Source organism: Sinocyclocheilus anshuiensis, unplaced genomic scaffold, assembly GCF_001515605.1.
Source record: "Sinocyclocheilus anshuiensis isolate Anshui unplaced genomic scaffold, SAMN03320099.WGS_v1.1 scaffold457, whole genome shotgun sequence".
Taxonomy (NCBI): domain Eukaryota; kingdom Metazoa; phylum Chordata; class Actinopteri; order Cypriniformes; family Cyprinidae; genus Sinocyclocheilus; species Sinocyclocheilus anshuiensis.
The window spans coordinates 177,109-189,041 of record NW_015537939.1 but is presented as its reverse complement, the minus strand read 5'-3'; the positions used below and the strand labels follow the sequence as shown (position 1 = coordinate 189,041).

The 11,933-nt window shown below is 35.6% G+C and overlaps 1 protein-coding gene across 3 annotated transcripts; it reads left to right on the top strand.

The window, feature by feature from the left end:
* The first annotated feature begins 4,178 nt into the window (after positions 1 to 4,178).
* Positions 4,179 to 11,662, top strand: LOC107661349 (SWI/SNF-related matrix-associated actin-dependent regulator of chromatin subfamily B member 1-A-like). Of its 3 annotated transcripts, XM_016450881.1 has the most exons (10): positions 4,186 to 4,304; positions 5,527 to 5,638; positions 5,770 to 5,878; positions 6,276 to 6,413; positions 7,988 to 8,115; positions 8,278 to 8,444; positions 8,618 to 8,808; positions 10,416 to 10,427; positions 10,869 to 11,000; positions 11,218 to 11,661. In XM_016450881.1, exons 1-10 carry the CDS (start codon positions 4,200 to 4,202, stop codon positions 11,255 to 11,257), a joined length of 1,134 nt encoding a protein of 377 aa, XP_016306367.1. In that variant the 5' UTR covers positions 4,186 to 4,199; the 3' UTR covers positions 11,258 to 11,661. The 3 variants fall into 3 exon arrangements, with proteins under 3 accessions (XP_016306359.1, XP_016306367.1, XP_016306375.1); XM_016450873.1 differs by lacking the exon at positions 10,416 to 10,427 and having other exon boundaries at positions 4,179 to 4,304; XM_016450889.1 differs by lacking the exon at positions 10,416 to 10,427 and having other exon boundaries at positions 5,527 to 5,642; positions 5,723 to 5,878; positions 11,218 to 11,662.
* The last annotated feature ends 271 nt before the right edge of the window (positions 11,663 to 11,933 follow it).

The following is an 11,933-nucleotide window of genomic DNA, read 5'->3' as shown; positions in this document are numbered from 1 at the left end:
GTACAGGTATATTATGTGCAAATTGAAATGTAGACTGAGTATGTGTGTTAGATAAATAAGTGTATGAGTGAATAAATAGTGTGTGTTCCACAGTTATTGTAAATCTGAGCTCACTATGCTTGCAATGAATTTTTTTCTGATTTAATACAAATTGTTTTCTATGCATTTTATTTGATCAGGTTAGCAATTTGACTGAAACATAACTTACATTTAATTGTTTGAATATCTTAATGTCTGGTCAAATGTACTATTGTTTTACATTTCCCCACAAAGTTTTCACAATGGTTTCAAGTTGGTCACCAACAGAAAGCTGCTTGGTTTGACTTGAAAGTGATTGAAAGTAAGCTGTGCATCATATATTGCTACACTATTAAGAATATTGACAATTTTTAATCTGCAAAATTTCAACAAACACTCTCAAAAATAAAGGTTCTTAACTGGAATCAATGGTTCCATGAAGAACCTTTAACATCAACTGAACCTTTCCATTGCCCAAAAGGTACTTTATAGTGGAAAGTGCAAAAAACAATGGTTCTTTTTAGAACTTTTCTTCAGAATGTTCTTTAGAGAACCTAAGTTGATTCTTCTATGTCATTGACCTGAAAACCCCTTTTTATTTCTAAGATTTCGCTGATGTGACTGCAACTTTATCTGGTTTGTCAGCCTTTCGCTTCAATGTCAGCAGCACTCGAGCTACGAACTCAACAAGTTTGTGTAAAAATTGGATGAAAATGTTCTCCACAATGATTTGAGATGATCCAAAGAGCATCTTGTGGTTAAATGGAACATCTGATTTTCTGTACCAAGAAGTTCACGTGATCAGTGTCACAAATGTGCTTATTTGATTACCTCAGAGCAGAATCTGAAATATCTCTTTTGTCATAATGTTTCTTTGTTTTCATTTTTTTTTTATCCTTAAACTTTCTGTTGTCCCTCAGATTTATGTGATTTTGAATGCCAGATTTTCAGTGTGTTCTCAGACATGTAGTTCCCACCATATATGGAAGATTCCTGGTCCTGCTGTCTTTTCTTTCTTTCTTTTTTTTTCAACTTGAAAATGCTTGCCAGCACACTAATGTATCTCTCTAATAAAGAATAAAAGCTTTCTGCAGGGTCAGAAACAATCAACCCAGTGTGCATGGAGCCTGGTCCAAGTACCGCATGTCCATATGTGTACTAAATTATTATGTCAGGAATCCATCATAATAATTCCTTTCAGGAAGACAGGTTTTTATGTCTGCAATATTGAATGAATTGGAAGTCCTGGGGGCATTGTTAAGTTTATGGCCGGCGCGAGTGCTGGATTATGACCAGACATACTGAAAAATATATATATTTTCCTTCAGATGAATATGCACTTACAAACCTAAAGTATAAATATAACATATTCAGGAAAGATGCATTTTTAAAAATGCCGCAAACACACACACAGTATCGCAATAGTGACAACAGGAGGTCACCTGATTGTGAGAAATATGTAATGTGCCTGCATTTTATTTCATTGCTTATTTTGCAGTTCTTTGTTGGCCTTGGATGCTTTGAGACACATTTTTGACTGAATTATTCTCAAACATAAAAACGTTCAAACTGAGCAGACATACAGACTTAAAATGTGACTAAGGGCTGACGGACCAGTGAAAATAATTAACTTACAGACTCCAGCACAGTCACATTGAAAACCATCTCAATGTTATGAAAGCAAAAAAGCACACGAGTTTGGGTTGAGGAACATTAATACAAGATTGCCATCTAGTGTTCATAGCAGGAAAAAGACAGCAGTATCTAAACCGGACAAAACGTATTTAAGAATACAGATGCTAATGAAGTTTATCAATAAAGTCTCATTTGCATTTTGGCGGTTAGTGTTTAACTCCCCTAAATATAGAAAAGCAAAGATGTATCATTCATAAACTATGACTAAACCACTGCGGATAAAGGTACCTGCTTTTCCAACAGGCAATGAAGTGTAAAAACTGCTTTAGATCTGTGGGATTATCCCATCATTTCATTAGGATTACGGACCAGTATGAGAGCAAATTGCTTGCAATTCCAAAGACCGGCTGAGTAAAGAAACGCATATAATGAGATTGAGGTTTCTTGTTCCTCTGAGGCTCAGTTCTGTCTTTTCTATTATCTTCCACTATGTTTGAATCTCTAAAGTGAAACGATCTAAGAGGAGCACTCTTGTAAAATTATGATTTGCGTTATTAATTGACTTTCACTCGGGGCTTGTTTCACTTTGCAGAAACACTCATAGCACCATAGTGTCTCCAAGATCAGTGTACAAAACTCAAACTAATCAAGGTAATATTCTTTCTTACTCAATTTTACACATCACCGTTAGACTGAGATCACTGAGATAGTACTGTAGTTTCTATAAAATTTTTGAATCAGTTTGAATATTTAAATTTAATTTTAGTTAAAGTTTTAGCAAATTTGTTGCATGTCATTTTTAGTAGTTTTTGTTTATACTAAAAAAAACAAAACAAATTTGTCTTTATTCATTTTTATTTCAGTTTTAGTTTTAGTTATTTTAATACATCAGCTTAATCCAATTTAAAATGAGAAATGTCGCTTAAAAAGTCTTTTATTTCATTTTATTTTAGTTAACATTTATTTATTTATTTTCGAGTAATCCAAATTTTTTTATGGTTTTAATTTTAGTTTCAGTCTGACTGAGGCTTTTCTTCAGTGAGGAAAAATACTTTCAGTTCTTTGCAATACTTTTATACAACCACAAAATCCAATTTCCAATACCAATCGACTGCACATGGAAATACTTCAAAGGTACTAACAAGATTAATTATTTAACATATCCAAAAGTATAAACAAGTTTCAATGAAGCAAAGACAAACTTTTCGAGAATAAAAAATTCATCTCTGAATAAATCTAAAGCAGCGGTCAGGGATTGCTACAAAAAAAAATCGGAAAAACTGTGCTGTGATGTTAGATACAACTTCATAATACGGGGATACATTTATTTTTGGGTGAATTATTTATTTAGGTATTTTTGCCAAAAATGTTATTATTCCTAGTTTATCACATGCATAATATATATTAGTTCAGTTGCATAATTATTTCCCCCCCTGAAGGACACCAAAGAATGCAATTAAACTGCTTCAGGAGGAGTATTTCACTGTGAATCTTATTGGTAATGACTGATTATTAATGTTCCGAGTCAAAGGATAATGTGAAGTTTAATGCAGCATGTTTAATGAAAATATGTGTTTGCGTTGATGAAGGGAGTTCAGGCTGTGCCCTGTGTTAATGGTTTAGATCAGTGAGTATGCCAGCTTCTATCTATCAGGGGCATGTTTCAGGTGCATTTAAAGTGCTGCAGATGTAAGAGTTTCACCACCTTTTTAGGAAATAACACCACAGGAATGTAGAATGAGCAAATTTCTTCTTTCTAATGGAGATGTCACACCTGATTACCATTTTAAAAGGTCTGTTTTTATGTCTGTTCTCTTTAATCGCAAACTGATTACCATAGTCACATAATTGCAAATAAATTTAAATAATTTGGAGTTAGTTCATATGACTCAGGGATCTCATGCAGATGTTCTTTAGTGAAACCCTGGTGGGATTAATGGCTAATGCGGGTTTAATTGTAGTTAATATTTTTAGCAGCATAATACTTATTTGTCTTTCTTACAGCTTTGTGTTTTGGCTCACACTGAAATATAGTTCTTATTGTCTTAAGAAGCTTCTCCCATCTTGGATCAATTTTGTATGTCCATAAGTTTATTAACATTGAACTGAATTAGCCAATTGAATATTGATTAAATAAACTATCACACAGCTTGAGGCCATGACTGGATAAATGTCATATTTGAAGAAGCACAGAAGAAATGCTTATTTAAAAAAAGTAGCTTATTTTATAAAAACTATTTTATAAAAATTAACATTTACTTTTATTGCATTTGTTTACTGGTAAAGCATATGGCGCTAATGGCAAACAAATGATGACTATAAGATGTAAACTGTATATAAAATATACAGCAAATATACTAGCCCAGTTAGGCCTATTCTAAAGTTATTACAACTGCTTTTTAATAGGATTCCTAGTGTATATTGTAGCATAGTGAGGTGCCCTCCAACGGAAGGCATTTCTGCACGCCTGCAGCGAGGCGCCCCAGTGCAAGAGCGTTTCCCACTTCGCCGCTTGCTTTATACGCATGCGCGCTGTCGCTCATTGTATGTGTTCGCATTTCGCAAAGATGGCGTTGAGTAAAACATTTGGACAAAAACCAATAAAATTTCAACTCGAGCAAGATGGGGATTTTTACATGATAGGTTCAGAGGTATGTTTCCTGTCTCACAGAGAATTACGCGTATGTTTACATCTGATATGCGTTAATGTAGCCAACATATTAACGCTATAATATCATCTTCGACTTCTCTTTGTTGGTTGTTGCCTGTTAAAGATGCTGTTATCTCAATATCGACGTAATAAATTAATTATTAAATGATCGATGGAGCTTGCAAGCATCACCGTTCATCTGTAAAGTGAAGTACCGATCTTAAAGTCAGATTTAATGTGCGATTTTATATTCAGGGAAAACAAGTTATTATATCTGTTAATGTAACAGATAATGTTATATTATTGCAGTTTGTCATTTAAATGTACCATAAACATGTTAAATGGATAGTTCACACAGAAAATAACATTTCTGTCATTACCCATTCTCGGGTTGTTCCAAACCGTTATGATATTGTTTCTTCCATTGCAACACAAAAGGAGATGACAGCCTCAGTCTCCATCCACTTTCATTGCATCTGGTTTCACAGTGAAAGTGAATGGTGACCGAGATCATTATGCCTCCATTTATGTACCGGGAAAAAAAAAGAAAATTCATACTAGTTTTGAACAACATGATAGTATGTAAATGACTGAAAAACTCTTTTGATTTAAACATTAGACACCACAGGTTTAAGTAGATATCACCTTCACCACTGGTTGATTATTCACAGTGCATTTAAGACATTAAGACTTTTTTTTTTTGTATAGACAGGTTCAAACTTCTTGTTTCATTAGCGTTAACAGTTTTCACAATGTTTTTTTTTTTTATCTGCTTTTATCATTCCATAAAACTGAAAAATGCTGTCAAAAAATCCCCATGTTTTTAGGAGTTACATCTTATATAAACCAGTTAAATAATATATGAACAAACCTCTCTGTAAAAATATAGACAGGAATACAATTATAAAGTTTGCTGTATGTAAGTGCCACAGAGGTATATATTTGTGACTTAATGCAGGATCAAAAAAAAAAAAAACGTAATCTTAAGAAAACTACTTTTATAGATATGTGTTGAAATTAATGCAAATAGATACATTCAAATACATGAAGTGTAATAAAATAAACTACTACTAAATCCACTAGTCTGACAAAAGGACTTTTTTTAAAACTAAAACTAAACTAAAAAAAGGCCAAAATCTCAAAAGTGTCCAGTGCTTAGAAGAAGAAAAAAACACGTTGGTTTTAAGATTTTTTTTTCTTCTTTGCTTAATCTTGCTCTTTAGGTTGGAAACTACCTGCGTATGTTCAGAGGCTCTCTGTATAAGCGGTACCCGTCACTATGGAGACGTCTCGCATCCGTGGAGGAGAGGAAAAAGATTGTAGCATCATCACACGGTAAGTGATTCCTTTCCTTTTAAATTGTCTTAGTTCCTTGTCATAGTCTTGTCATAGTCTCCTAGTCCTGCTTCTGGACAGCAGTTTGTGCAGTGTTCTTTTTGTGTTAGATCACGGTTACACAAATTTAGCCACCAGTGTGACCCTGCTGAAGGCATCTGAATGTGAGGAGATCTTCGAGGGGAATGATGAGAAGTACAAGGCAGTGTCCATCAGCACAGAGCCTCCGGCATACCTCAGGTAAGGAGACCGGTGATTTGCGTTGATGTTATATAGAAGTCAAAATGCAAAACAAGAAAATAATAAAAAAATATAATAAGTACAGCACAATGTAGTGGGGTTGTTTTTATTACATATATGGACACTTCCAAGCTGTTTTGTGAATGGCAATGACAATTTTTTAATATAAATTTTTGAGCAGTGTATTCTATATAATCTCTTGATCTATGTATAAATTATTTAGATAAAGATCATTTCTTGTTTTAAAATATTTTTGAGTGATTTTTTGTTTCTATTTAATTCAAGGACTATTTGAGCGTTTTTTTTTTTTTGTGAAAGTGTTAAGCTATTTGCGTACTATGTATGTAGCCTAAAAAGATTCTTTTGGCGTTTGTTGTAACTCTGTTTGTGAACTTAGGGAGCAAAAGGCGAAGAGGAACAGTCAGTGGGTGCCCACCCTGCCCAACAGCTCCCACCACCTAGACGCAGTGCCTTGTTCCACCACTATCAACAGAAACCGAATGGGACGTGACAAGAAAAGAACCTTTCCATTATGGTGAGATGAGTAATGCGAGTTTTTTTTTTGTGGCTTTTCGTCCATGTCTATTAGCTTTAAAAACATACACTGCCATTGAAAAGTTTGGGGTGCGTAGGATTTTTTAGGAAATTAGTACTTTTATTCAGAAAGGCCACATTAAATTTTTTTACAATTTGTATTTCACATTAACACTGTATATTAATATTAAGCTTCACAACTGTTTTTAACATAATAAGAAGTAATAATAAGAAATGTGTCTTGAGAACCAAATCAGCATATTAAAATGATTTCTGAATGATCATGTGACACTGAAGACCGAAATATTAGCTGTGGAAAATTAATCTTTGGCATGACAAGAATAAATTACATTTTAAATTCTATTAAAATATTGCTAAATTTGTTGTTTTAAATTTGAATAATATTTAACAATATTACCATTTTTACTGTATTTTGATCAAATAAATGCAGCCTTCCGGTATTCATAAGAGACTTGCCGACCCCAAAGTTTTGATTGGTAATTTTTGATCTAAATGTTGATAAAATTACATTTTAACAGTCTTTACAATCTTTCCCTTCTGAGAAAACAGCGCAAAATTATTTATGGCCTAATTTTGTCTGATATGATGCTGCTAGAATGAAAATGCCCCTCTTCTGCTTCTGTATGAAATATTTCAGTAAGAACGAAAATGAGCTCATCAAGCTCATTTGACGGGTCTTTAAACATTTCTTAAGTTAGACCTGTCAGCAGTCATCAGTATGTTACTCAATATAAATGCAATTAAGAAATGTAAAACTCTGGGTAAACATTTAGGCCACGGTTGATTGCAACGGTTGATTGTTATCAGGGCAATATCAAACTAGAGGATGTTTATTAAGGAACAAAACCACATTTCCGCTACATACTTCCCATGACTGGGTTGTTTTGGGTCAGCAGATGAAGCAATAGTTCAAAATACTGGCTTGTTTTTGCTAAGAGTTTTTTTTTTGCAGGTTATGTTGTTTATAGCTGACAGAATCTTTTCTGATTATGTTATGAAAAGCAAATACTCTTGATAGGCTCACTTTTCTCTCTTCCTTCTTCCTGACCTCCCACACGAGTAGATAACCTGATGCTCAGAAAGTCCCCATTTTAAGACAAACAAAAATTAGCCAGATGCATTTGTGGTTTTAGGTCCTCAATTGACCCTTCATCATCTTATGCCAAGTGGATGTCCTCCTGGGATATTTAGCTGTTTGCGATATTGTCAACATTTCCTTCTGAAGGCTTTGGTAAATGTCAGTGATTGGCTTTAATGAGACAGTTCAGACTGGAATGCCGCCAACCAGCTGTTGGTTTCAAGCACTGCTCCAGTGTGTTCAAAACAACTTCGTTCTGCTGTCGTTACTTACAAGACAAGCATTTTAAATCCCTCACATAATCACATATGTAGGTTGTTAAATATCGGGCATTTGTTGTGTCAGAAAAGGGCAGGACATGAAGGAAAAATGTAGGCTGTTGTTCAGAATGTGCAGTTTAACACCACATGTTGCGCACATGGTGCTAATTAACGATAGAGTGTGTTTATGGGTCTCTGCTTTTCTTCAATACATAGTTTCGATGACCACGACCCTGCAGTGATCCACGAAAATGCTTCCCAGGCAGAGGTCCTGGTGCCTATCCGCCTTGACATGGAGATTGATGGGCAGAAGCTCAGAGATGCCTTCACCTGGAACATGAACGGTGAGGTGGAAAAAATATAGAAAATTTGTTGTATTTCAGAAAACTCCAGACATTGTAAGAAATGTCACATAATGCATAAGAAAAGCAAAGACATACAAGCCTCATTTGTGCTAAACCCATTTAAGTACAGAAGTGTTACTCCGCCTGCTTTTGCATCTCCAGAGAAACTTATGACTCCAGAGATGTTTGCTGAGATCCTGTGTGATGACCTGGACTTGAATCCTCTTGCCTTCGTCCCTGCCATCGCCTCGGCCATTAGACAGCAGATCGAGTCTTACCCTACCGACAGCATTCTGGATGAGCAGACGGACCAGAGAGTGATCATTAAGGTGTGTTTAACAATGCTATCCAGAAGCAAAGAAGGGTTCTTCCTGATCATCTTGGATTTGGATCTATTTAGCTTGACATTTCATGTCAAGGCCTGATTAATGTATCTTTTTACCTTGAAAACTGTTGTAATGCTTGTGATTAATTCCATTGCTGACCTGCATTGTGCTTGCAGCTAAACATTCACGTTGGGAACATCTCTCTGGTGGACCAGTTCGAATGGGACATGTCAGAGAAGGAGAACTCGCCAGAAACGTTCGCTTTGAAGCTCTGCTCTGAGCTGGGACTCGGAGGAGAGTTTGTCACCACCATCGCCTACAGCATCCGCGGACAGCTCAGCTGGCATCAGAGGACGTACGCCTTCAGGTGGGCAACATGCATGCACTTCCAATAATGGCACTTCCAGTGGGTTAATGCTCAAACATCAGTGTGAGTCCAAGTTCGGGTAGAAAACCCATGTGCCTTGGGCTTTTAGTTACAGGATGCTCTAACAGTCCATTTTAATGCAGTAGTCCATAATTGAAGTAGATGAGTGGTTTTTGATGTAAAGTCCCCTCCAAAAACACTGGATTCCCTGTGGAGTCATTTTAGGATAGTTTCTTGTTTTCAAAATCGCTGCTTACAATGATTTAAACGTGCTGACATGATCTCCAAACTCATTTATAAACAGTACGGTGGGCGTAAAGGAAGACTCGCTGTGGTTTTGTCTCTCTGTGGCTTACTGTTGAGACATGATTTGTTCTTTGGTATTTATAGATACCGCCACCTCACTGTCATAAAGCAGGGAATGAATTATTTCCCTAGCCTGTAATATTGACTTGGAATTTACCCAATAATCAGTAGGTATTTTGTAAACAGACTTAAAACCTCTTCACACCAGAAGAATTGAAAAAAAAAAAAATGAAACTTTACAGTGATCCAACTTTTTGTGTTTAGGCTGAATTTTTCTGCTTGCCACAAAAACTCGCTAACGAGTGTGAAAGATGCTTATGGGTTATGTATTCAGAATGGATTTCTAATCACTGTCAAGCAAGGAACTACTATGATAAAACCCATACATAGCAGCAACAAACAAGTGGAGCGAAAATTGATATGGTTGCTAAAAACATGGTTATGGAAGGGAACAGAGGTTCATATTTATTAAAACATTTTTGAAAGTAGTAGTAATAATTATAATATTTGAAATGTCTTTCAAAAAATCTTATCGACCCGACCCCGCATTTTTGAACAGTGTATGTCTCATATGTATATATGTTGATGTTCTTGCATGTGATATTTATGTTGATGTTTGTGCTGTACTTGTTTTGTTTGTCCTGTATCTATATTCTGTGTCTGTAGAGATGTCAGCGGCCTGATTCCATGATTTACTGTGTTCTAAGGTCGTATCAAGTGGAGTTTCCATTACTGTTTATTATGTGGTCATATATACACTCACAAATACACACGGCATGTCTTGTTAACGCCACTAAATTGAGACCATCTTTAATGCGTTCTGGTCCATACACTGGTTCTTTACAATCTCATTTATTTGTCTGACAGCAAGCAGACAACCGTTCAAGCATTGTGACTTCTCTTTATTGTGCTTTGAAGTAGTTTTATGTGTGTCTTTCATCAGTTGGTTATAAAATAACTTTATAAATTTTTACTTTAAAACTTTAAAATAACTCTATACAGTTATTTTTTCTCCCTGCAGTACAGTCCACATTGATTTCCTTTTCCTCCATAATGTTTCATAATTCAGTTGCTTTTCTCTTGCATGGCTTGCAACCCTACTTTTGACTTTCAAGGGTTGAGATTTGTGAGGCATAACAAATTATTAGCATGACATTGTGAGTAGATCATAGGTGAAAATGGTGCATTATTTGCTTTGTGGTTAATTTAGAACTGTTAAAATGTTACAACTTCATTTCTTCTTGTTTTTGTTTTGCTGTAACCTTCTAATGGTTTGCTTCTCCCACTGTCTGTTCCAATAGGTCTGATTTCAGGTCAATATGCTTCAAAATTCTTGATCTTCTCTCCCTCTTACCCCCCACGTTTCATTCCCTGGGAAGCTGAGTACTTTCATCTTTTCTTATTTTTATATCTTTGCAGGACTTGTCCCTGTATATGGACATGTTGCTAATGCAGTTTTTTTTTCTAGAAATGACAGAAATAGCTTAAACCTAGTCATACTAGAACAGACAGTGGTTTGGTGACTGTTCTGTTCTGTTTGACCCCTGCATGTGCTGCCACAGCATGGTTTTTATTTTTGTATGATGGTTAGAAGTAAATTGTATTAATATAGAAATAATTTTTCCTAACAAAAGTTTAAAAGATATTTCTAGATATCACCTCTATGCCTCAGTGGTCATCAGTGAAGCATTGGGATTCCATGATGTTTAAGCAATGCTGTCCACTTCTAACTTCATATTGCTCATTTCCTGTAGTGAGAACCCATTACCAACAGTGGAGATTGCCATTCGGAACACAGGTGATGCCGATCAGTGGTGCCCTCTGCTGGAGACCCTGACAGATGCAGAGATGGAGAAGAAAATCCGAGATCAGGACAGAAACACAAGGTGAGAAACATGCTCAAATTTGACTTCACCTATTAGACACCATTTTATTTTATTTTTTATTTTTATTTAATATTTTTATTTTATTTAGTTTTTTTGGTACATGTTTATTATATTTTATTCCGTTTCTTGGCATGAATAATATTTATAATTAATGAATTAATTTGTATTACTATTAGTATTACACATGAATAATATTGCCTTTTTTATTATTTCATAGGCGTATGCGAAGACTTGCCAACACCGCCCCTGCCTGGTAAAGACAGGACATTATTGATGCTGCCACTCAATAATCTCACAGTCTCTTGAAGGGCCTCAGGGTTGCTGGAGGCCTTTGCACAGATCCACACAGCTCTAGATAACATTCTTCCAGCTTACTGACCTCCTCAACCCACACAGCATTACACACTTTCTTAATACCAGGCCTTTAAACACTGATCTGGCATCAGCCATGCTTTACAGTGCTCACGGGGGCTGTTGTCCGGACGTCTTAGTAGAATGCCTGTCATTGCCGTTTCTCTGGTCTCCAGTTATAGAGACATCTGTATAGTCTGGTTGTAAGAACAGGATGTTGAGAACGTTTGATTGAGTATTGTGTTTTTCGTTAAAGGTGCTAATGAGAACTATGAACTTGACTTGCTTTTTTTTAAATAAAGACAATGGTAAATTGTATGCCTGTGGTTCTCTGTTTTTATAAAACTGTTGTAGTCACTTTGAGTCGAGTCAATTCCTTTCTTAAAAGCTGTGGGAAGTTGGAACTACAAATTGAAAGTGGTTTGTACTTGTATGCTTAAAAATAACAATAATGTTTTTAATATCGGTTTCAGAAGTCATTTATGTTTGAATGTTCATTTGCGGTCTCTTTCTGTGCATTAGCTCATCAGCTGGGTCTAAAATCTGTTCTCCTAAGCACATACGTCATGCACAATGAACAGC

Excerpts from the sequence above, each read along its gene's own strand:
- LOC107661349 (XM_016450889.1), top strand. The coding sequence starts at position 4,200 with ATGTGTTCGCATTTCGCAAAGATGGCGTTGAGTAAAACATTTGGACAA. Across the intron at positions 4,305-5,526 it reads TTTACATGATAGGTTCAGAG|GTTGGAAACTACCTGCGTAT; the intron begins GTATGTTTCCTG and ends CTTGCTCTTTAG. Across the intron at positions 8,116-8,277 it reads CTTCACCTGGAACATGAACG|AGAAACTTATGACTCCAGAG; the intron begins GTGAGGTGGAAA and ends TTGCATCTCCAG.